Here is a 25079-nt window from a genome sequence, read left to right on the forward strand (position 1 = left end):
GCTTATTAGGAGAATGTATGGAATTGTCTTTCACTTTAAATTATGTTCATGACTTTTTTGCTTCTCTTCTTATGAGACTTTATAGAATTATCAAACACTTCTTAAATAATTTTGTAATGTTGTATAATATGTACATTATAGACAATATTAATTATTAAATGTTAGAAAACTCCTTTAGAATCCTCAAGACAAAAAGCGCTTTCCCTTTGTTATAGCACTAAGTGCCCTTAACAACAAAGTCTCCAATTAAAACCAAAAAACAGTGTTAGAGACTAAGTTGATCCTTGCCTCCTTTCCAGAAAAACCCTACTAAAAGATGCACATAGAAGATACAATATATCAGGAACAGGAAATCTAATACTCGGAAAGCCATATTACGTCCTGGATAGCAGATGTCATGAGGAAGACACAGCTGATGAAAGTGAATGCTATTGAGATAGCAACATGGTCACAGAAGTTATCCAAAGCCTTGCAGAAATTTGGTAGAGCAGTATGTCTGATTCCCGTCCGATTCAGGTTTGTAACTCCAGATGCAGCTGATCCGGCACTTATCATTGCACATGCAAAGATCTGCAGATTTGGTATCAATCAGATACATGAATACAAGGCATTCGGTTAACAGAAAGGATAAGATGAATATGCATTCCTTAACAAGCTTCAAATACATGAAATGGATGACAAACAAGTTATTATACGAAATGGATGCATCTGTCCAGGGAATATAATGAGCTTTACTTAAGAATTCATATCCTTAGCATCTCAAATAGGCTTCATAAACTATTCTGTTTTTTCAAGGTGCATCTTTTTATGACATTTTGATATGAAAGATAACAGAAATGTTTTTATTTTCACAAGATCCTAAACCACTCTCAATAACTAAAGTCACGCAAAAAGATGCAAGTTAAAAAAGTTACTTCATACAAAGATCTTCAATTAACATTACCTGATCTGCAGCAAAATTGAACCATGCTTGACTTCGTGAAGGAATAACTGGAGACATTCTCATTAGCCTTGACCCGCAAATAAGTGATTGCAGCAAGGAGTAACCTGTAGCAGCAGCTGAAATTCCAACCAAATACCTGCTCAATAGAAAATTAATACAGACTTTGTTAAAACTTTTTTAATAATTCAATTCACATACCAAAACCATATATCTCTCTTCAGGTTGCTTTTGACTGAGTTTTGGCTTCGGCTTTTGCGTTTCAAAAGCACTTTTGCAACTAAAGAAACAATTTAAAGTGCTTTGACAAAATTCAGAGCTAAAATTTTCTTTTAACATGTTTAAATACAAAAGTTACAATGCATAGTTTTTAAAAAATGACTTTAACTTTTATTAAAAATTTATATTTTAAGTTCTAAAAGTTATTTTCACCCAATACAATTTCTGTTTTTTTTAAAGTGACAGCACATTTCACAGTTATTTATACCAAACACCAAATAATTTTTTACTAAAAGTAATTTTAATAAAAAAATCATTTCAACAACACTTTTAAAAGTCATAGTACAAACTATAATTACCCAGAATGCATACACTAAAATATAAATAACAAATTTGATCATTTTTTCTTAAGGTTTTGAGGTGGTTAATCGCTAAATTACCTGTTTCATTTGGTATCAAAACCAAATCTTAAAGAGCTTGAATTCTGGCTAATACATTTGTGTTATTTAAAAAAATGAGTAAGAGTTACTATGTACTTCAGCCAAATGTTGTGTGGGGTACTAGAGGAGATATGGAACTAACCAAATGTGTCCATAGATACGTTGCCCTTGATTAAAATACATTTCCTGGTCAAGTCAACATATCTGTACATCACATACTCAATCATTCACTTTGGTTTAAACTAATCATCTACTTCTAAAAACGACAGTTCAAAAAATTTACATGTAATCTACTTTATCAGATAATTGATTTAAATTCACTATAGAAGAAATCTAATGATCATAATGTATTTCTCTCGTACTAAAATCCTAGCTCCAATAACCTAAATCTCACACAGGCGAGATAATGTTCTTGAGAATAAAGATGCATATATAATGTCTGCAAGGATAAAATGCTACATTACATGGAAAGAACTATACTTGCTGATATTTAATGTAATCAAACTAACATATATTATAATAAAATCCAGCCTCCATACAGAGTTAGTTTTCATTCAAACTTCTGTTCTATTTGTACTGCATTTCTATTCCCATTTCATAGCAATTGGAATATGAATCAAATTTATCATTAGAATATGGTACCACAGAGTAGCCGACTTTTTCATATCTCATCTTTCCACAATTCCCATGTAGATCCAGCAATATTCATCTATCACTTGGGCAATGTTGTGGTGTATTTCCTTGTCTATGTTGATGATCTACAACTAATCCGCAGCTGTTCTACATTCATGAACTCTGTTGTACTAGCTCTCTGCAACATGTTTTCCATCAAACACTTGGGTGCATGTCAATATTTCTTGGCCAATTATGTCATACCCAAAAAATAACTATTTCCTAAGCCAACGAAAAGTCATTCAGGACATTCTTAGCAGCTAAAACATGACTAATACACAAGGCTTTGCAAATTGCTAACGAAAAACCTGAGTTTTTTGCACCTGACCAGTCTTCAAAATTTCAGTCTGATTGGCTCCTTGCAATATCTAACCATCACTTGATCCCACATTCCTTTGTTGGATACTTTCATGCACAGGCCTATTAAGCAGCAGTTTAGCACGAAAAAGACTCTTATCCTACAAAGAAGGTACTGTTTAGGCCTAATGATCAAAAGGTAAACAGCCAAGCAATACTTGCCATTTTCTCCGACACAGACCAGGAAGGTGACAATTAATCTGCCCTCCACCTCTATTTACATTGTTTACCTGGGAAACACACTTGTTACTGGGAGCTAAAGAAGGCAGTGCAGAGTTGTCAGACCTTCAATATAAGTAGAATGTCTGACAGTAGCACATACTATTGGGTTTTGGGTTCCCTCCTACATGGAAAAACCCAAATTCTTTTTTAGCCCATTTATTTTTAGCCCATTAGGATTATTAGAGTTTTTTTTTTATACCACTTTAACCCCAAAGAATAGTTTAAAAATAAGTTTTCAGCCACCAAAAGGTAGAAAACAAAAAGAGAATTTTTTGTTGGAAAAATTACATCCAACATGTTTTGCTTCTTTCCACGATCAGATGATAATCTTTATTCGGATCAGGCTGAAATTTAGTAAGTATTTATAAAACTCATTATTCTTCATTCTGAACGGTGAAATTAATTTTGAACGGTTGAATTTCGTGTATTTCAATTGGAAGTTACTGTTCACATTTTTCTTCCCTATACCGACTAATTTGACTTTCTCCGACGATCAAACGGTCATTTCTAGTCTTATTGTTTGATTGATTTGTTGTTGACTATTTATTTGAAAATTATAGTGGTTGCTTATTGTTGCTGTAAACACTAATTTTTATAGAGGAGCTTTTTTTACTTGAACCAGAAGAGGTCCCATGGTTTTTATTCTTCACATTGAAGGGGTTTTCTACATTTAAAATTTTAGTGTCTTTATATGATTGTTTTTTAGTATCTTGGGGCATATTTCATCATATTTGTTTTGGCTGAACTTTTACTTAGCTTTCACTTCTCATAGATTCATTCAAGTGCTTCCCTACAAGTGATATCAGAGTTTGGTTCACTAATTTATTGGTTGATTATGAAATTTCTTTTGCTTGTTTGAATGATGGAGGTGAATATGAGTAAAATAGTTTGTTTGGATGACACAAATTATTATAAGTGGAAAGGAAAAATGAGGGATCTTCTTGTTGTGAAAATGTTGTATTTACCTGTGTTTGCTTCTTAAAAACCTAAGTCTAAATCTAATAAAAATTAAGAATTTGAGAATTTACAAGTATGTGGTTTTTATTCAACAATTGGTAAAAGATAATGTGTTGAATCATACTGCTGATGAAACAAATGCCAAAATTTTTGTAAAAAAAGTTTGAAACCATATATTCTTCAAAGATTAGAAACAATAAGTTATTTTTGCTTAAACAAGCTATATGGTTACAATATAGAGAATGTAGTTTTATACTTGATCATGTGAATGAATTTCAAGGTATCTTTGATCAACTGTCTGGAATGGGTGTCAAACTTGATGAAGATATTATTGGACTTTGGTTGTTGACTACACTTCTTGACTTATGGAAAAATTTTCGTGTATCTTTGACTAATTCTGCTCCTGATGATGTTGTAACCATGCAGTATGCAAGGTCTGACATTTTGAATGAAGAGATGAAAAGAAGAACTCAGGGAACATCTAGTTCACAGTTAGAAATCTTAGTTACTGAAAATAGGAAGAAAAGTAAAAGTAAGGGTCAAGATCAGAATAGAGGCAATAGTAGTAGTAAATCAAAATCAAGGTATAAGAACCTTGAATGTCATTATTATGGTAAGACGGGACATATCAAGAAATATTGTTACAAGTGGAAGAAAGAGAATAAAGCAAATAAAGGGAAGCAAGAAAAGAAGGGAAATGACAACAATACTGATCGTGTTACCACTACCACTTCAGATGATGATTTAGTTATAGTTTATTAAGAGAATATGATCAATGTGGCCTACGATAATACTGTTTGGGTTCTTGACAGTAGTGCATGCTTTCATGTTACATCAAGGAAAGAATTCTTCACATCTTATACTCCGAGTATTTTGGGGTTTTAAAGATGGGTAATGATGGAGTATCAAAGGTAATAAGCATTGGAACTATTTGTTTAAAGATCCAAAATTGAACAAAATTAGAGCTCAAGAATGTTAGACATGCTCCAAACATTAGGTTGCATTTGATCTCCACTAGTAAGCTTGATGATGATGGCTATTGTAGCACTTTCGATTATGGGCAATGTAAGCTCAGCAAATGTTCCTTAGTTATGGGTAAAGGAAAGAAGGCTTTGGGCTTATATTGGTTGCAAGCTTTAATCTTTACAGATCTCGTTAATGCAGTTGAAGGTGATAGCTCTTCAGAATTATGGCACAAGAGATTGAGTCATATTAGTGAGAAGAGACTTAATTGCCTAACTAAAAGGAATTTACTTTCAGGATTAAAAGGTGCAAGGTTAGACATGTGTACTCATTGCTTGGCTGGGAAACAAAAGAGGATTTCTTTCAAACATTATTTTTCGTTCAGGGAATATGATTTGCTTGAGCTGGTGCATTCAGATGTTTGTGGTCCTTTGAAAGATAAGTCATTTGGTGGTGCACTTTATTTTATGATCTTTATTGATGATCATTCAAAGAGACTTTGGATTCGTACCTTAAAGTCAAAAGATCAGGTGTTTGGTACATTTAAAGAATTTTAAACTTCTGCTGAGAGAGAAACTGGAAAGAAGTTAAAATGTATTCACACTAATAATGGTGGTGAGTATCGTAGGCCTTTTGATGTATATTGCAAAGAACATGGTATTAGACATCAGAAGACACCTCCTAAAACTTCTCAATTGAATGGTTTGGCAGAAAGGATGAACAAAACATTGATAGAGAGAGTTAGATGCGTGCTTTCAGAGGCTAAATTATCTAACTCTTTTTGGGATAAAGTTTTGTATACTGTCACACATGTGATCAATCTAACTCCCACTGTTGCATTAGGAAATAATGTTCCTAATAGGTTTTGGTATGATAGAGATGTTTCCTATGAACACCTACGAGTGTTTAGTTGCAAATCTTTTGTGCATGTTCTCAAAGATGAAAGGTACAAGTTAGATACCAAGACTAGGCAGTGTATCTTCATTGGCTATGGGCAAGATGAGTTTAGTTACAGATGCTATGACTCAGTACAAAAGAAAGTTATCAGAAGTCATGATGTAATCTTTGTAGAAGATCAGACTATTGAAGATATTAACAAGGTAGAGAAATCTAAGTCTCAAATTGGTAGTTTGATTGACTTAAACCCATCTCCTACAACTCATATGCCTGATGCAGTTGAGGTTTAGAATCATGATGTGCAAAATGATAATCATAATACAGATGAGATTGGTGCTCCTGAATATGAAGCAGTTGATGTTCAACAAGAAGCACATTGAACGTATTCTACTAGATATTCACCTAATGAGTACATACTCTTGATAAATGAAGAAGAACTTAAATGTTATGAAGAGGCAATTGAGAGTGAGCAAAATATAGAATGGACTGCAATTATGAAAGATAAAATACAGTCTTTAACTGATAATCACACATTTGAATTGGTGAAGCTTCCTAAAAATAGAAAAATCATAAAAAAATAGGTGGGTCTTTAGAGTGAAGCAAGAAGAGAATTCTAAATCTCCACGATTCAAAGTCAGATTAGTTTTTAAAGGTTTCGATCAGAGAAGGGGAGTTGATTTTGAGGAGATTTTCTAACCATTGGTTAAGATATCATCAATTTCGTGTTATTTTGGGATTAGCTGCTAGTCTTGATTTAGAGATTTAGCAAATGAATGTTAAAACAGCCTTCCTTCATGGTGACTTAGAAGAGAAAATCTACATGAAACAACCTGAAGATTTTATGGTGAAAAGAAAAGAAAATTATGTCTGCAAATTGAGAAAGAATTTATATGGGTTGAAACAAGCACCTAGGCAATGGTATAAGAAGTTTGAGTCAGTTATGGTTCAACAAAGCTACAAGAAGACTAATTTTGATCATTATGTTTTTATGTAGAGATTTTTTTATAGTAATATTATCATTATGTTACTATATGTTGATGATATGCTCATTGTAGGTTCTAATTCTTCTAGAATTGATAGCTTGAAGAAAGAGTTATGTAAATCTTTTGCAATAAAAGATTTAGGGCCAGCAAAGTACATTTCTTGGCATGAGAATCACTCGCAATAAAAAATATAAGAAGTTGTAGCTATCTCAAGAAAAGTACATTGAAAAGGTACTGCATCGATTTTATATGACCAGATCTAAGTTTGTAAGTACACCTCTTATTATGTCTTTCAAATTGAGTGTCAAACAGTCTCCTTTTAGTGAGTAAGAGAAAGAAGACATGCAGAAAATTTCTTATGCATCTGCAGTAGTTAGCTTGATATATGCTATGGTTTGTACTAGACCATATATAACTTATGCAGTTGGTATTGTTAGTAGATTTCTATCTAATCCAGGAAAAGAGCATTGGAATGTCATAAAGTGAATTTTGAGATATTTTCGTAGTACTGCTAGTTTGAAGTTGTCTTTTGGGATTGAGAAACCTATTCTCAGTGATTTTACAGACTCTGATTTGGTAAGGGGATACAGATGCAAAAAATTTTACTTCTGGATATCTGATTATTTTTGCAGGGGGAGTTGTAGCATGGCAATCTATGTTGCAAAAATGCATTACATGGTCAACTACAGAAGCTGAATTCATTGCAGCGACTGAAGCATGTAAAGAATTGCTCTAGATAAAGAAGTTTGTGAATGAGCTGGGCTTTACACCAAAAAGATATGTTTTATTTTGTGACAGTCAGAGTGCTATTCATCTTGATAAGAATCCTACTCTTCATGATAGATTCAAACATATTGATATGAGATATCATTGGATTCGTGATGTTTTAGATTCTAAGTAGCTTGAACTTGAGCTTGAACTTGATACACACTAATGATAATAGTTCTGATATGTGCACAGAGGCTTTACCAAGAATGAAATTTGAAGTATGTTGAATGGTTGCCAATTTGGCGAATTCCTCCACGTAGTTAGAAGAGGGAGAATTGTTGGGTTTTGGGTTCCCTTCTAAGTGGAAAAACTCAAATCCTTTTTGAACCCACTTATTTTTGGCTCATTAGGATTATTAGGATTTTTTTTAGTATACCACTTTAATCTTAAAAAACAGTATAAAAACAAGTTTTTACTCACCAAAAGATAGAGAACAAAAAAGGAAATTTTTTGTTGAAAAAATTACATCCAACGTGTTTTACTTCTTTACACGGTCAGACAGTGATCTTCATTCGGATCAGGGTGAAATTTGGTAGGTATTTAGAAAACTCATTGTTCTTCATTTTTGTCAGTAGAGATTGATTTTGGATGGTTGGATTTCAGGTCTTTCAATTCGAAGTTACTGTTCACGTTTTTCTTCTTTACACCGACCAGTTTGAATTTCTCCAACGATCGAACAGTTATTTGTGGTTTGATGAGGCTGAAATTTGGTGAGCATGTTCGGAATAAGTTGTTCTTTGATTTGAACGGTGAAGATCGGATTTGAATAATCAGAATGCACCCGTTTTGCATGAATAATAGCTGCTTTGGTGATATTTCTCCATTCCTTTGTTTATCTCTTATTGTTTGATTGATTTATTATTGAGTATTTATTTGAGGATTATAATGGTTGCTTATTGTTGCTGTAAACACTAATTTTTATAGTAGAGCTTTTTTTTCTTGGATCAGAAAATTCTCATGGTTTTTATCTTTCTTATTGAAAGAGTTTTTCACGTTAAAAATTTTGGTATCTTTGTCTGATTGTTTTTAAGTATCTTACGGCAGATTTCATCATATTTATTTTGGCTGAATTTTTATTTAGTTTTCACTTCTTATAGATTCATTCAAGTCATTCTCTACACATACAACTACTGAATTCACATGGCTCCAATCTCTTCTCACAGAACTATTCACGAAAATTCCTTAGTAGTGGTTTTATATTGTTAGAATATTAGAGCAAACTATCTCTGTGTTAATACTATTTTGCGAATTTGAATGAAACATTTGGGCATCAAATGCCATTTCATTCAAGACAAAATCCAAAACTATCATCACGAGATCTTAAAAATCAGCTCCAAGAATCAATTGGCAGATTTAGCCACCAAAAACTAGATAAAGGAAAGATTTCTAGACATGAAATTGAACACGGATGTTCATGATGGGCATACTATCTTGTGGAGACGGATATGAAATATGATCTAATATTCATATCATATCCTGTCTATGTTTAACTTGTTTGAATTCTCTATTAACTTGGGATAAGTATTTGAAGAAGAGGAAAACGAGGCAAAAAAATAACCCAGCAAATTTTAATCCACTAATCCTAGAGGCTTCATACCCTCACAAGATGAAAACAAGAGCAATTGTATATTCCCAATTCTTTTAGAAAATTAAATAATAAATTAAACATAATAAATTTAAAATAAGAAACAGATGTTCACGGGTCTGTTTCTGTTCATTGAAATGCCAAGAGTGCACGACTTTTGTTGCTATTCAAAGAAAACAACAAATTAAAGGCAGTCTTGTCAAACATAGAAGGAAGTAAAACAAGTTCCCTCTTCAATTTTTTGTTTCCTCCCAGTTTGAGAAAAGATAAGAAGACAAGAATCTCCTCTGAACACCGGTAGGTGAGTCAGCTCAGCTAGAAAACCTGCACTTCTCCTATGGTTTCTATCACTTTCTCAGTAACCAAACATGAAACCGACAAGAAACCAGCAAACAACTAGGACTAACAGACGGTCAAAAACAAGAACACAGAGTGTAATTCACAATTAAAAGGACAACCCATTTTTTAATTGAAGGAAACAAACTTAATTTGCTTACTGCACTTACGCGAATGCGTAAGAGAAAGACCACTTGGAGTAGAGATGGAGCTGGAATCCGTAGAATGAGGCCGCGCTAACCTGACGGGCGGTGAGCATGAATGACATGGCCGTCACAGATGCCGCCATGCACATTAGCCTCAGCGCCACCCGCACCAGATCAGCTCTCCGGCTACTCAGTCTCGGATCGAGCCTCGGGGCCACAGCCATATGGGTTCTACGTCCAACCTTCTCCTCCTCCTCAGCAGCAGCAGCAGCAGCAGCAGCCACCTTCGTCTCCGCCACCTCCAATGACAGTGGCTCTGTCTTCTGGCCATTCACCATCATCGAATCTCTTTTCGCTTCGTACGTATTTGAGTATATAGTCTGTGTGTGTGTGTGTGTGTGTATATATATATATGGCTGAACTCGTGCTATCTAACTTGTTTTTCTCCTGTTCTTAAAACACTCTTGAGTCAGAGCAGACCGGTACGGAGGGGCATTTAAAACAACGAGTTTCTCCACCAACATTATACTGAAGCTAGAGACGATTTTTATGAATAATTATTATTCGGTGGAGTAGTAAATATGATTCATTTATTTTAAATTTTTATTAAAAATTAAAAAATAAAAATTTAAAAGTATTGATTAAATTGATAGTGTATGATTAATTAATCTTTGTATAATTATATCTTTTTATATTTTGTTTCTTTTAGCCATAACTCTCAACAATGTAGATATTTGACCGTGAGCAAAATGATTGTTAAGTTTAATTTAATAACTCGTGTTGTAATTAAATTATTGTATTTGGTAATTTATATTGTAATAATATTAATTTATTAATTATAATGTATTTTATGTACGAATTAATGTAATATAGTCATTGTTTATTTTAAAAATTATATTTAATTTAATTCTTTCATTTATTTTAGTGAATAAATCTATTAAGTTATTACTAAAAATTACTAAATAAATTAAATAATCTTCGATCAATAATGAACTTAGAAGTAATATTATGTTACTTAATTTTCATAAATATAAATCCTATTACACATGATATATTTATATATATTAGAAATTAAAATACCCTTTTCAGAGTTAATATAAAATTCAAATCTCTAAACTATAGAGAGTTATATATGCATTGAAAGTCACACAAAATATTTTGTATTTTAAAAGATAAATTTTATCAAATTATTTTGGATTTCTACTTTCTCTATTACCATCCACATCTATCATAATAAGAGAACTAATAAATTTACTTAAGAATTTTAAAATAAAAATATTATAACTCTCTATAATATTCCTCTCATTTTCTTTCAAGTTGTGGTGCTCGTAATGTGAGAAGATTGCAAATGGGTCTGGGGAGCAAAGAGTGTTTTTGGGAGACTGAATAGATGGTGGAAAAAGTGAGTTGCTGAGAATGGTGAAGATGAGCTGAAAAGAATTGAAGAAAGCGAAGAAGCTAAAAAAACTACGTCAGGGTTTAGTTTGGTAACAACTTATATATATATACACACACACACATATATAATTTTCCTTCAAAAAATTTCTATGGAATAAGATATATATATATATATATGTAACAAGTTAGTTGCCATACGGGCTACATCCAAACATACAGCAGGCCCGTTCTTAATCGTGTAATTTTCCCTCTCAGTTAATATATATCTTTTAGAAAATTAGTAAAAGTTAATAAATTTATAGGCTATTAGATAAAATGCAATTAGTTGATTAAAAATAAAATAATAAATTATTATCATATCAGTTCCTCAAGTTTAATACTCATTATACCTTTGTCATTAACATTGTTTGTTTATTTATTTCACATGTTTTGGTTTCTTTCAATTTTTTAATTGTATAAAATATCTTAAAATTCTAGCAAATTTATTACTATATCTCTCATATAAACTCATCATAATCTGATAAATTTATTGTAATTTAATATATGGATCATTTAACTCAATGATTATCTCTCTCTCTCTCTCTCTTTCATATAATATAATATATTATATCATATTCAAATTCTCATTGTATTATGTTTTAGTTAAAAAAAAAAAGAAGAAAAAAGGGAACAAATACACTTAAAATTTAAGAAACTAGAGATTTTCCAAACAAAGTTGAGATATATTCAAGGCAAATTAAATTTGCCCATTTAAAAAACTTATTATATTATAAAAAGTATTTATCTTTTAAAAAGCTAACTACAAAATATGATGTTTTACAAGTTTTGATACACACCGTCTCATACATTTATTTTATAAAAATTTAAAATATGTAAATTAACAAAAAGACAGTACAGCCAGCCAAAAAAAATAAAAATGAAATAATCATCTTTTTTTTTTTTTTATAATTTATATAATGATCAATTCCCCCTCTTTTAGAACTTTACCCACCCGAATCCATTCTCAATTTCAAACTTTAAATTAATAATAACAAGGCACAAGTAGAATTAGTTCAGAATATTGGCAATTCTCAAACTTCTTTCCATATTAATATTAGTAGACTGAAAACAACTCAGAAAAACCCATGAGGTTAATTCTTTTTTGAACAAACCGACTATTCTGGTTTTTTTTTGTATAACCACCAAAAACTATCATCTCCAAACCCAGGTGACTCTTTTATGATATACAGGTTCCATGACGGACAAGAAATGGAGAACTATAACATTTTCCACTGGGACAAGAATTTGTTTCAAGCTACAAGACTAACAGAAACTCTCAATTCCCTACCTGAATTGCCGAAAGAAAATTGGTTGTGACTTGGTGCCAGAAGGCCAGATGATTACAAAGTTAGCTATATTAAACACCAAACATTAAATCCATGATTTTTGATACCAGTGACTTTGTTGGAGATGCAATGGCACCTCCTGACTGCCGAGAACTGACATTGCCATTCTGAACGTAATATGGATGAGGTGAGGCTCTCAGTGTTTTCAATTCTGCGGTTCTACTAGATGGCAGTGGTAAAGTCATAAACCCCTGATTGTTGAGTCTTTCATTCAGAGCTTGACGTTGAATCGGATCAAGTGGTTTGACACCTACAAGTAGAACTCCACTGATTTGCATACCGTTCTTGCTGAGAGCCTTCTGAGCATCAGAGCGATGCTGCACCCAAAAAAAATGGAGAAGCCAATTGATGCTGCTTCTTAGTCTAAAACCAGAATATTCCAAGCTTGGACCAGTATCAATTATTTGTTAAATGCAGCATTCTTTAAATTTGAAAGCAAGCTAAGCACTTCATGCTTTCCAAATAGTTTATTTGAGTTCAAAAACCCACCGAAGAAAAGGAATCATTTGGTTAAGAGACCAGTTTTTTACTAAAAAATGAACATGAACATATATAACTTCGAGTTACATGGAAAGAAAATTAACCTGATACTGAATGTGCATCCAGTTAGCATCCCTTGGGCCAGGAACGTGTTTCAAGATTACGCCACACTTCTCAAACTCCCGTAAAACTAAATTGGTATCACCTGGAGAAAATCTGGAAAGGAAAGAAATATTAGATTGGTGATTGTACGTTAAAGTTTACACAAAAAGCAGTCATATGGTTTCTTAACTATTTAACACACTATAATAACAAGAATTTTTCAATTTTCATAATACAAACACAGCAAGCATGAGCGAATTATAACAGAAGACATAAAACATATAGGTAAAGTGCATGAAAAACTAGATGTCTAGGAAGCTAAGGATCTACCCATAAACAGTAACCCATTCTTCATCATCAAGATTAGCAGCAGGTAGGCTATTCCTCTGCATTTCTGGCCTTGCAACCTCCCTTGGGGGTGGAAGTGTGATCAAAGCACCAGGCTGAACAACACCCTCAACAGGAGAACCCTTTCCTTTGTCGTCTTGGTCAGCACTACTAGTCTTTGTTGGGGACCACCAACTTGAACTACCTGACCCCTGTTGATTCTGGTGACTCAGCAAGGCAAAAGAAGTACTAGCCGTTGACTTTCCTTTCAATGGAGTTAAGAAGTCTGGACCAGAACTTGCGGTTGGGTCTAACTTGATTTCTGGAGAAACTGGATAGTCAAGAATCCCAGTTTCAGGAGAGAAATCTGAGCGGTCCTCCAAGGTGTACATGGGAGGAGGTGGAAGATCTGAACCACCAAAATTTTCCCGCCATAGAGCAGAGACTGCCGCTGCCTGACCTGGACTTGAAAATTTACCTCTCCGTGCAGAAATGGGGGAAGCCAAATCTTGGAAAAACAACGATTTGCCCCCAGTTTTGGGAGTTCTATGCACCGTGGTGCTCATTTATGATGCTCACCAAGTAAAACGAGTCTGCACAGAGCAGCAAGAATTTCTACTTAAAATTTGTCTCAACCAGAATGCAAAACTAATTTAACACAAGCAGAAGATTAAGGATCATCTATTTCCAAGAGACCTAGTTCACAACAAAGTAAACACTCAATGAAGGAAACCATATAATAATAGCTCAATTCACCGTGAAAACTATCCCGATAAGTCCCCCCACTCCCTCCCTCAACGCCGCCACAGAAAAAAGAAAGAAAAAAAAACTAAGAAACGCTGTCCGCGTATTGGCTGAAGAGGAAGTAAAAGAACAAGAAAATGACCTGTTCAGAACATAATTAAAGATCCAAAATCAACAAAACCAAGCAGTATAGTCCAGTATCTGTAACCTAAAATTCCTTCTTCAAAAAAATAATGTCCCAAAGAATCTTCCAACTCCTTCCAATTCCATGGTAAACAAACAGAATATGTCAACTACAACACATTTCAGTTCCCGAAAGGATACAACTACGAAACAAATATTCTGCGAAATACATAAAATACAGAGACAGAGGGAAGATACCTCTAGGTAATTAGGGATGGAACGTTTTCCAGGAATCTGGTAGAGAGAAGAGCTCTGCTCAGAGGGGGCGTAAATATGAACCCTAATGGGTTTTGAAGAAAGTGATCCGGAAAATCCCGACCCAAATTTCAAATTTTTGGTCTTAAGTTTAGTTAACCTGATGACTTCCACCATAATGACGAAAATACCCTCTGCGCTTATATTAGTGCTGAGTTATCTGTAATGGCGGATTAGAATAAGATTAAAAGATTATTGAATAATTTTATCTTATAAAAATATTATATATAGAACAAATATTAAATTATATCATCAATTTTATGTTGAATTTCTAATGTTTGATTGATGTTTTTTCGTGTTTTTATTTTTAATATTAATCTAATTTATTTATTAAAAATTAAAATATTAATTTTTTCTTTCAAAAAAATAAATAAATAAAATTATTTTTGAACTACATATTTTACTTTTAAATTATTTTAATAATAAATAATAAGTTTTTAAATGTAATATTAAAGCTATACTTGCTAGAACAAGCTAACTTTTATATTGAACCAGTTGAAGAATGAATAAATATTTTTTAATATTTTACTCAATAAAATATTTTTTAATATTATATACAGTGAAAGATATCAGTAGATACAAGAGAAAAAAGATTTTCATTCTTTTAAATGTGAAAATTTAATTGTAGAAAAATAATTTAACTTTTTTATATATATTTATTCAATACAAATTAAATAAAGATTATTTTAGAAAAATTGTACTATTATTTAAAAAATTATACTATTTCTAAAAGTAAATAAGATTTTCCTTCACCTAAGGGAAAATGTAGCGCCTGGGAAAATTGAAGAAAAAAAAAAATGTGTGTGCCACGTCAGCAAGCCTGGCCAACCAGGACCTGCCACGTGGCAAAACCACATCGACCGGGGACGGGCCACGTTGGCGACCCGCGTGCGCACGATCGGACGGTCCAGATTTAATCGCACGGACGGCCCAGATTTAATAAAAAACGGACGGTCCAGATTAAAACAAAATGGACGGCTGAGATCAAAAGGCAAAAGGGTATAAATAAGACCCCCACACCAGACCCCAAACCCTAGCCGCCTGCCCTCGTCGGAGAAGACGAACCAGAAGCCGGCTGCCGCCACCCGCCGCCGCACCGGAGGGATTTCCGACCGCCGATCGAGGTAAATTTCATACCCCCCGACTCATTTTTCCATGCTGATTTCCCCAGTGGCCAAATCGGAGCTAAAATCCCGGCCAAACGGCCGGAAAACACGGCCGAAAGCCAGCGGCGCCACCGCGCCCCTCCTCGATTTTTGCCTCCGATGAGGCCCTTCCCGGCCTCTGTTTAACGCAATTTTTATATCACCGTGATCACCATTCTTTTCTCTACAGGTTGATCGGAGCCGAATCACCAAAACACGAACTTCACCGGAGAGCTGCCGCACCCGAGAGCACCGCCGCCGGTAAGCTTCGGTTTTCCGTAAATTTTCGGCCCCCAAGGGCCGTAGGGTTGTTTTATCGCAGGAACCAATGCGAGTTTGGCCGAATTCGACCGAAAACGGCCAACTCGAGGTGAACCGCCGCCGCAAGCGGCGGCGCCGTCGCCGGAGTTGCGATATTGGCCGAAAGGGGCCCTGGGCCTAATTTGGGATTTTTTGGAACACGTGCAGGTACCAGTAGTGCGTTTCAGTTCCCCGGGAAAAATTCAGGGAAAATTAGGGACAGCCTGCAAGCGCACTGTGAAGCCGTGTTCGGACCCCGAAACGAGTAAGGACCCCTCACCCTATTTCCTATCACGGTTTTAAAGTTCAATAAATGATAAAACGGTATTTCATGAATCAACGAGTGTGTGAAACTGCTTAAGGTCGCTAATGGAGCCCGAGTCTAGTGTGTTTGTCGGTTAACTGTTATTTGGCCTGTTTTACAGTTTTAAATGCAGCATGAGGTTCGATGTTTTCATTTTATGGTTTCATGTGCATATTTTACTGTTTTATTGATTATGGATTGAATGACCGGGATATTGATGCTGTACGTTGTCTGTTGGGCATAAGTTATCGTTTTACTTGTTTGTATGTGATTGATAATGCTGACTGAGGGAAAAGGAGAATGAAAGGTTATGTAAATGAAAATTGTATAATGTGGCCAGCCTGACTAGATATCATGGGAGCTGGTGGACGGACTGGGTCCGTAGGGAACCCTACCGGGATTGTGGTCTCCCATACCGGACGGGGTATGGAGATCTTATGTGTTTTGGCGCCCATACCGGACGGGGTATAGGGACGGCCCGTTTCACCCTCATACCGAACGGGGTAATGAGGTCTATGGTTTGGCGCCCATACCGGACGGGGTATGGGGACGGCCTTGGAATATGATTTCAAGTGTTAAGGGTTAACGGGTAGCGGGACCCCTATGGATCCCCATGGATACTAGTGGGCTGGTAAATGAGGAAAATATATTGTGTAACGATTGAATTACGAAAGGCTTGATAAGTATTACGTTATACAGTTTATATATGATTTCATGATGATGATGATGTTATTGCTTTCGTATATTGTCTTATGAATTTCACCGAGGTAAGTGAATGGTAAAGGTTTTATTATTGATAAAAGGTTTTGTTGTAAATTATGCTCCATTGGTCTTTTTGTGTTTTCTACCCACCTTTACCTCCGTGACGGTGAGATATCGTGATGTCCTTACTGGGCTAGTGTAGCTCATTCCTTATTTAATCATTTCAGATCAAGAAGACATCGTTCCCGAGCCGGTTCCGCAGGAGGACGACGAAGAGGACGCCTAAAGACTCCATAGTCACATTCGTAGTTTTTACTTTCAAGTTTCTCCTTTAGGTAGTTTGATTTTTTATATTTTGTGAGCACGTTTTTGGTTTTAGTGTAAGGGATGTTATTCAAATTTTGACTTCGCTTCTGCATTTGATATTTTTAATCTACATTTCATTATGAATCTTCGGGGCTGTTACAGAAAATATTTTTTTACCAATGCAAATTTTTTTTTTTTTCAAAACCAACCTATCTAGATTAAGAGTCTAGTACTTCATATTAATAATAAGATAGTAGAACAAGGCAATCTGAATTTCATTAGTATCTTAAGTTTAACAATACATCATTTGCAACTCTACAAATTTTATATTAACCTTTAGATCCTTAACAACATTGTGGTAGCACAACATTATGGTAGCAAGAAGTTTATGTCATTTGGTTCTTTTTGCTTCATATCTCTTATCTTTGAAATACTTCCACTCTAATATCTCCTTATTTTGTATTATTCTAATCCATTTGATTGAACGTAAATTTTGAAATATTGAAGTAGAAAGAATATCATAGTTGAAACTTGCCTTAATAATTTTAAAGCTTGTGAAACTTAAAATTTTTATGAGATTATAGGAATTCTTCAGAAATCAAGTACTTCGAAAATGTAATAAACCAATTAGGAGTCGTAAAATCCATAAAATGAAGAATAATCAAACTTTCTACATTGTTGTTATGAGCGAAAGAATAAGGAGTAGTATCTTCAAGTAGGGCCCTTTTTGTCCTAAAATAACGAGAACTATACATTTCCAACTTCAAGAATATCATTGTTTATAACTAAATTGAGAGACATGTTACTAGAAAACTTAACTTGATTAGTAGGAATAAAAACCTTGTTCACAATCTCTTATATTATCTCAAATGCCTCATTTGTGTGCATATTTTCAATACCAATAGTTAATTATTCATCATTAAGCTGCAACACTTTCACAAGATTTTATTGACTCACTAATCCATTCACCCTTTCATCCCTTACTTATTCCTCATATTTTATGATGTTATAGATATATGAGGTTTTTATGCAACTGAAGATTCCATGTTCTTTTCATCTTTATGTTAAACATATCAACTTTTTAAAATAAAATCTTAGAAAGTTAATTTTTATCTGTCAATACAGCTTTTTGAGGATGAGAATTATCATGTTGTCCTCTTGAGTTCTTTTCTTTTATAGATGGAACAATTATTTTCATTATTTTAGGCAATGAAAAAATATTAAATTTCTATTTGATAAAATATTTTATATAAGTAATATTTTTAGAGGGAATCTCAGAGCTCAAATAACATTTTCATCAAGTTCATAAAAAAAAAATGACAGGATATCGATTTATAATCTTCTCAACATATCGATATTAATAAAATTTTTTGTATGAAGTACATCATGTGCAACTGAACTATATACTTAATAGAATGTAACCAAAATAACCCTAACAATATTTTAAATCCATTCAATATTTTCCTGAAACTAAATACGGTTTGTCTTATATCAATTTGCAAAAACAAGTGAAAGACAAAAATTTGGGTCAATTAACCTTAAAAAGTGAACAAAAAAATTGTCAAGGGTTATAAGGTTTCACAATCAGGGTCTTTTGAGTATAGTATTAGGGGTAGTATAGACCAGCTCCTGGTTTTCTGTTTTAAGACTTTTTTGTGTTTTATGAAGAAAAATGAGAGACAAACTGTATATGTAAGAAAGATGATTGATTTTAGGAAATGAACTATTTAGCACTTATGGAAATAGAACGACTAAGTTTTGAAAAGTTTCATAACAAAGTAAAAAGAAAATTTATTTTCCAGTTCTTATATTCCAATTTTTCTAGTTTTTTCTATTACTTATTTTCTTATTTTTTTAAATTTTCTAAACTTTTTATTTTTATTGTATTTTAGTACGTATGAATAAGTACCCTAACTTATTCATTAAGTAAATTATTCATGATTATTACTTAAATACTAGGACATTACATTATTATTGAGATCCGAGATCTCCAAGCTTAATTTTTAATAAAAAAATTTAATTTCACTTTAAGCTCTTATCTTACATCAGAATGATTATGAATGAAATTTGGGAGATAAATAAGTGGAAAAAGCTTTAGAGATTAAATTCACCTACAATAATGATAAAAACCATTTATTTGTTTACATAACGATTTGCTATTCATTTCCCATTATCCATATCAGACCTGATTCTAAAAAGTCGCACACTACCAAAGTGCTTTGCAATATAAAACTTATTAGAATAATAAATAATTTTGTAATCAAGCACCTTTATGAACAAATTATGTGATGGTTGATACGAGGTGAACATTTCAAGATTATTAACAATATGGTCAGTCACCCCTGAATCAATAATCCAACTATCTAACTCTAACATTACTGCACGAAAATAGTAAGGAAAGATGTTACCTGGTTTAGGTTGAAATTTGGTTGACCAGGTATTAATGTATGGGGTTGAAACTGTGATTGTATTAGTAGTTGAGATTATCATTTGTTGTTACTGATCTTTGGTAGATGACAGATGCATTGCTTTTGAATCATTATATTATTCGTTGAACCTTACTGAAGAATCAACCAAATGAGAATCTATTAATCACAATGAAGTGAGCATAAAAGAACTCACTGTTGGATGAATAAAGAATGGATTCGCAAACAACTCGTCTGACTTCAGCACACTTAGATTGCTTGAAATTGCATCCATGTTTGACTCTTAAATAATCAGAAGTTGAAACAAGATATGAGAATTTAGGGCTTATTGTGTTGAAGACAAAACCAGCTCAATTAACAAACTTTTGAAGCTCTAATACCATGTATGGTTTAAAGCCCTGGATTATTTCCAATAAATCAACTACTCATTTCATTTCACAAGTTCTTTCATACCATAAAATCAGTGAGTCATATAAGCCTTTTATCGTTGCCATTTTTCAAGACCAAGAGCCTAAAACCTATAACTAAGCCATTACGTTCCCATGTCGACAAGAGGCAATGCTTGCTGAAATTAATGTATTAGAGGAGAACCAAACTTGGGAATTAACCATTTTACCTCCCAATAAGAATCCAGTTGGGTGTAAATGGGTATACAAGATAAAAAGAAAGACAGATGGTTCTATTAAGAGGTATAAGGCCAGAATAGTTATTAAAGGGTACACTCAATAATTAGGTATTGATTATTTGGATACTTTTTCTCTTATTGCTAAGTTGACCACTATACGAACATTGTTAACAATTACTGTTGTTAAAGGTTGGTTTTTACACCAACTTTATAGTGATAATGCATTTTTACATGGTGATCTACATAAGGAAGTTTATGTAAAACTTCCGCCTGGTCCTCCTTCTACTTATGAGAATCACGTATGTAAATTGAAGAAAAATCTTTATGGTTTAAAACAAGCCAGTAGGCAATGACATTTCAAGCTCACTGATGCACTGAAAAATAAAGGCTTTGTACAGGCACATTCAAATCCTTCCCTGTTTCTTAAGTATATTGCATCTTCATTCATTGCACTTGTTATATATGTTGATGATCTTATCTTGGCTAGCAATAATATGATGAGATTCAGATTGTCAAAGCCTATTTGCATGATGTTTTCAAAATAAAATATCTTTAAGATTTGAAGTTCTTTTAGGCTTTAAAGTCGCGAGGTCTAATGGTGGTATTAACATTTGCCAATAAAAGTAAACGTTGGATTTGTTGCGAGATACTGGATTTTTGGGTTTTAAACCAGCATTGACACCAATGGTGCCTTCACATAAGTTGTCTCGTAATGATGGCTCTCCTTTTATTAACAATACTTCTTATAGATGCCTTATTAGCAAGCCATTGTATCTCACTAATATACAACTAGATATATGTTATGTTGTGCAACAGTTATCTCAGTTCTTAGATGCACCTACATAATTGCACTTGCAAGCTACTCATAGAGTCTTACAGTACCTCAAGAGTCCGCTCGACCAAGGCTTGTTTTATCCTTCAAATAACTCTTTGCATCTAAAGGCGTTCAGTGATTCTAATTGGGCTCCCTGCATTGACTCTCGCAAGTCTATCACTGATTTTTGTATCTTTTTCGATGATGATCTTATTTCTTAGAAGACGATAAAGCAATAAATTATCTCTCAGTCATCTTCAGAAGTCGAGTATAGAGCGCTTGCAGTAGTAAGATGTGAATTGCAATGGTTATAATACTTATTATTTGTCTTACATATTCCTTATCAGACAGTTGCTTTATATTATGATAATTTGTCAGCTATTTGGATAGCCCAGTTTTTTATGAACAAATGAAACACATCAAAATTCATTATCACATTATTCGTCAAAAGATTTCTAATAGCCTAATTCACTTACTTTCAGTTCCTTCTTCTTATCAGTTGGCATATTGTTTCACAAAGTCCCTTTTAGCTTCAAGTTTTAAACAAGCCATCAGTAAGATAGGTATCCAAAATTTGTATACTCCTTCTTGAGGGGGACTATTAGAATAATAAATAGTTTTGTAGTTAATATAAACGTTGGAGGTTAATTTTGTAATTTTTTTCTCTGTATAAATACTGCAACATTTCTCATTAATACATAGAAAATCATTTTTACTCCCAACTTCTTCTGCTCAACTTCTCTCTCTAGAATGCTCTTTGTGCGTTTTGTAATTTCTCCACCAAAGTTCATCAAATCCGTTTCATTTATCTTCAACTTTGAGTTGTAAACTCTAATAAAACTTGTGTTTTCCTCAGATTGAGTAATTATGAAAAATTTGTCACCTCATAGTATTTTGCTTTTAAAAACTTATAAAGAAGAGGATCGATATATTTTAGAACACTTTATGTTTGTTTGGCTACTAAAGCTAAATAAAGACTATGAAAATCTTTATATCCTAATATCATTTCATTTTCCAAGAGAGTAAAGTTTTCTCCATTACACCTAATAAATTGTTGATCAAATATAATATGAGAAATATGGGAAAGCTCATAAAACAAGATGGAATAGGCTGAGCATCAGAACATTCCATTCCATAAATAATTTGCCAACCCTTCTACTAAACAATCAAACATCTCTTTTAGAGATTCCAATAGTCATTGTTAATCCCAAATTTCCATGGGAATTAATAGCTTTAACTTCTAGGATATCATTCAAATGATTCTCATCGTAAGATCCACACTCACAGAAAAAGCAAAATGCTCTTTAACACACTTACAAAACATAAGGAAGAGTCTGAACTTTTCATTTTTTTGGCTTTACAAAAATAATATTGTTGTTTGCAAATAAAAGAAATGCAAAATTGTCATAGTTGACTGATAGATTCTAGGATAATGGAGATCACCATTTTGTTCTTTTCTCTTAATCATCATTGAAAAGCCCTATATATGCACATAAATAATAGGTAATCAGAAATGAGATCTCCTTTGCGGATACTTTGTCTCGAATAGAAATTTTATGAAAGTTTTTCTTGTAATTTGTTGGAAAATACTAATTGATTTTGATGATCGAAAAAAAAATATTTAATTTTCTTTAAAATCAGTTTCAGCTTACTTGAAAATGTATGCAGCAAAGACATAAAGTATAAAGATGGAAGTAAAAAGACAATTGAGGAAATGAGGTAAGAATAGAATACAAGATACTAGAGTCCTTAGTTTTATACTATATGCATTTAAATTATTTCTTAAACCCTAAATCAAGAATAATTTTAATATTATATTTTTAAAATTTTCTTATAACCAAAGAAAAATTGATTTTAAAAATTTCAAGATTCGATAATCTCACTACTTATTCATATTCATGTCGATGATGTTTTAATAAGTTATTTTTTTCAAAAAAAAAAAAAAATATATATATATATTTATCAATAGATAAATACATATATAATTTTGTTTTTATCTCACCAACCCACAGCAGAATTTTTTTTAAAAAAAAAATAAAATGGTACAAATTAACTGGTTTTAACAACACCTACTAGATATATAATTAGAAAAAAAAAAAAGAAAAAGAAAACACCCAGCTTTTTTTAAGAAGGTTTATGTGTATGTACACACATAAAATTAAATATCAAAAGCTAAAAAAATGGAAGAATCGTGAACATAACAATTTAATTTGCATTAAAAATATAAATATCAAACACAAAATGCAGCAACCACAAATAAAATTATTGTGGTGGTGAATATGAATGTTGCACGGGATGTGAATGAGAAGAACAGGTAGATTTATTTACAGCCTCAAGTTCTCGTCCCGTGAAAAATATCAATCTGGGATTTTATAAATACCTAAACCCTAAAACCTCCTTCATCACATTCATCAATGGCGAATGTCTGCTGCTCCATTGAACTTGAGCCTAAGACTCTCAACCATGGCCAGATCAACTTTGTTAGGGTAACTTTCTCTCCCTTCCACTTTTCTGTTTTATCTTGGATTAAATCCGGGTTGATTAAGAACGAAGATCTTAAATAGTTTATATTGTTAGATAACTCTATTTAATTTCGGTACATAATATTAGGATCAAATTTTTTTTTTTTTTTAAATTTTTTGTCTCATAATTTGTTTTTATCTGTGCTTTTCTTCTTCATGTATCCCTGATGTGTTAAATGATTTATATTTAAAACAATTCTATCTAACGTGATATGATTTTGGGAAAAAAAAAAAAATTAAGAGTTTTAGAGCTAATACTATTTTTCTGTCTTATAGTTTAGAATTATCTTTGTTGTTTTTATATACTTATATCTTTTGTGTGTGAGAAAATAGTAAGAAAATCGACGGTAATTATTGATATATATATATATTTGTTAACTAAATCTACGTATCTAACACCATAAAATCTAATATACACAAAATTTTCAGTCTTTTTCTCATCATAAAGAAATTAGATAACACTTTTGAACTAAGTAGCCGAGTCATTTCTCTCACAAACTGGAATTCAAATCCGAAATAAAAACTCTTACCCATCTTAATAATAATAATGTGATGAAAAACAAAGTAAGACTACTTGGTACCAAACATAAATTACAAGTGTGATATCTGATCATCTTCTTGGAATTATGCAGGAAATGGCAGCAGAAGTAGTGCAGAGATTGGAACCAGCTGAAGCCTCAACAATATTAATTGAGGTTTGGATGAATAATGAGAAATTGGAATTTAACTTTCTTAAATTATTTTCAAAATGACAAGAAAAGTAATTTAGTCTATTATTTAATGCAGGGATTACAAGTAGTAGAAAGAATAAAGGAGAGGGATGAGAAGGGGCAGATGATTGAAGGACCTTGCCTATGTTCATGCAACTCTTCTGCAAATACAGATTCACCTGATCCTATTAACCTAATTCTCAAGGAGCCTCTTTCTGCTCCTTTCTGATTATATGCTCAGAACATTTATTTTTCTTTTAATGAGGAGGCTTAATTCGTGTGAATATAATCCCATCAATAATAATAATGCTCTAAGTTTAATTTTTTTTGTGAATTATAAGAGTTTTTTTTTTTTTTTTAGTTTTGTATTCCTGCTTGTTTATTTTGGAGAAATATTACAAGTTAGTCTAATAAACATTAGAAATCACTATTAAATATAAATTAATCTTTTGTTTTTTTGTTTTTTTTTTTCTAAAAGAACACAATAAATTCTTCAAGAAAATAAAATAAATTTAATTAAAATTAAAATGTGGTTAATTAAACTTTTCTCATAATAATATTACAACCTCTCTCTCAGTTTGATTAATTAATTAATTTATTTTTATTTTTAATATACTAAGTTGCAGTTGGATTTTTATATATTACACTCTATACATTACTTTCCTGCCATGTTCATTATGACTTTGTGTGTACATATATGCATGCATATACTGTGATTAATAAACATTAAATTAGGAGATTGCTGCTTGCAATCACGTCAAAAGTGTAATATTTCTAGGAAAAATCAAGGATAATAAAGATGGCACGAATTACGATTTTCCTCGCTAAAGGAAGGGAAAAACCCTGAAAAAGAGTCAAGAGGACTA

At 32.7% G+C, this 25079-nt stretch overlaps 2 protein-coding genes and 2 long non-coding RNA genes across 9 annotated transcripts; 2 read left to right on the forward strand and 2 right to left on the reverse strand.

Annotated features, from left to right (window-relative positions):
- Nucleotides 1-186: 186 nt before the first annotated feature.
- LOC110825595 (CASP-like protein 3A2) lies at nt 187-9964 on the reverse strand. 6 transcript variants are annotated; one of them, XM_088218149.1, is made up of 5 exons: nt 9510-9964; nt 1742-1785; nt 1142-1220; nt 944-1059; nt 187-570 (listed from the first exon to the last, which is right to left on the reverse strand). In XM_088218149.1, exons 1-5 carry the CDS (start codon nt 9824-9826, stop codon nt 458-460), a joined length of 669 nt encoding a protein of 222 aa, XP_088074275.1. In that variant the 5' UTR covers nt 9827-9964; the 3' UTR covers nt 187-457. The 6 variants fall into 6 exon arrangements, with proteins under 6 accessions (XP_088074275.1, XP_088074274.1, XP_088074273.1 ...); XM_088218148.1 differs by having other exon boundaries at nt 1742-1803; XM_088218147.1 differs by lacking the exon at nt 1142-1220 and having other exon boundaries at nt 9510-9962.
- On the forward strand, nt 9703-10259 carry LOC148266453 (uncharacterized). The gene is made up of 2 exons (XR_015818540.1): nt 9703-9844; nt 9964-10259. It is a non-coding gene; the product is annotated as an uncharacterized LOC148266453 (long non-coding RNA).
- A 1684-nt stretch (nt 10260-11943) lies between these two features.
- Nucleotides 11944-14441, reverse strand: LOC110824760 (mitotic phosphoprotein N' end (MPPN) family protein). Its single transcript, XM_088218150.1, has 4 exons — nt 14303-14441; nt 13181-13770; nt 12853-12964; nt 11944-12585 (listed from the first exon to the last, which is right to left on the reverse strand). Exons 2-4 carry the CDS (start codon nt 13741-13743, stop codon nt 12280-12282), a joined length of 981 nt encoding a protein of 326 aa, XP_088074276.1. The 5' UTR covers nt 13744-13770; nt 14303-14441; the 3' UTR covers nt 11944-12279.
- Nucleotides 14442-23268: 8827 nt separating this feature from the next.
- Nucleotides 23269-24547, forward strand: LOC148266454 (uncharacterized). Its single transcript, XR_015818772.1, has 3 exons — nt 23269-23467; nt 24136-24198; nt 24290-24547. It is a non-coding gene; the product is annotated as an uncharacterized LOC148266454 (long non-coding RNA).
- The last annotated feature ends 532 nt before the right edge of the window (nt 24548-25079 follow it).

This window comes from Carica papaya, chromosome 4 (genome assembly GCF_054855325.1).
Source record: "Carica papaya isolate Zhongbai chromosome 4, ASM5485532v1, whole genome shotgun sequence".
NCBI lineage: Eukaryota > Viridiplantae > Streptophyta > Magnoliopsida > Brassicales > Caricaceae > Carica > Carica papaya.

Coding starts and splice junctions, on each gene's coding strand:
- LOC110825595 (XM_022056061.2), bottom strand. CDS start 9,826: ATGATGGTGAATGGCCAGAAGACAGAGCCACTGTCATTGGAGGTGGCG. Junction 1,804..9,509: donor TCTTTCTCTTACGCATTCGC/GTAAGTGCAGTA, acceptor TGTGATGTACAG/ATATGTTGACTTGACCAGGA. Junction 1,060..1,741: donor CGTATCTATGGACACATTTG/GTTAGTTCCATA, acceptor TTGGAATTTCAG/CTGCTGCTACAGGTTACTCC.
- LOC110824760 (XM_088218150.1), bottom strand. CDS start 13,743: ATGAGCACCACGGTGCATAGAACTCCCAAAACTGGGGGCAAATCGTTG. Junction 12,965..13,180: donor GAATGGGTTACTGTTTATGG/GTAGATCCTTAG, acceptor TTTCCTTTCCAG/ATTTTCTCCAGGTGATACCA. Junction 12,586..12,852: donor GGATGCACATTCAGTATCAG/GTTAATTTTCTT, acceptor TTTTGGGTGCAG/CATCGCTCTGATGCTCAGAA.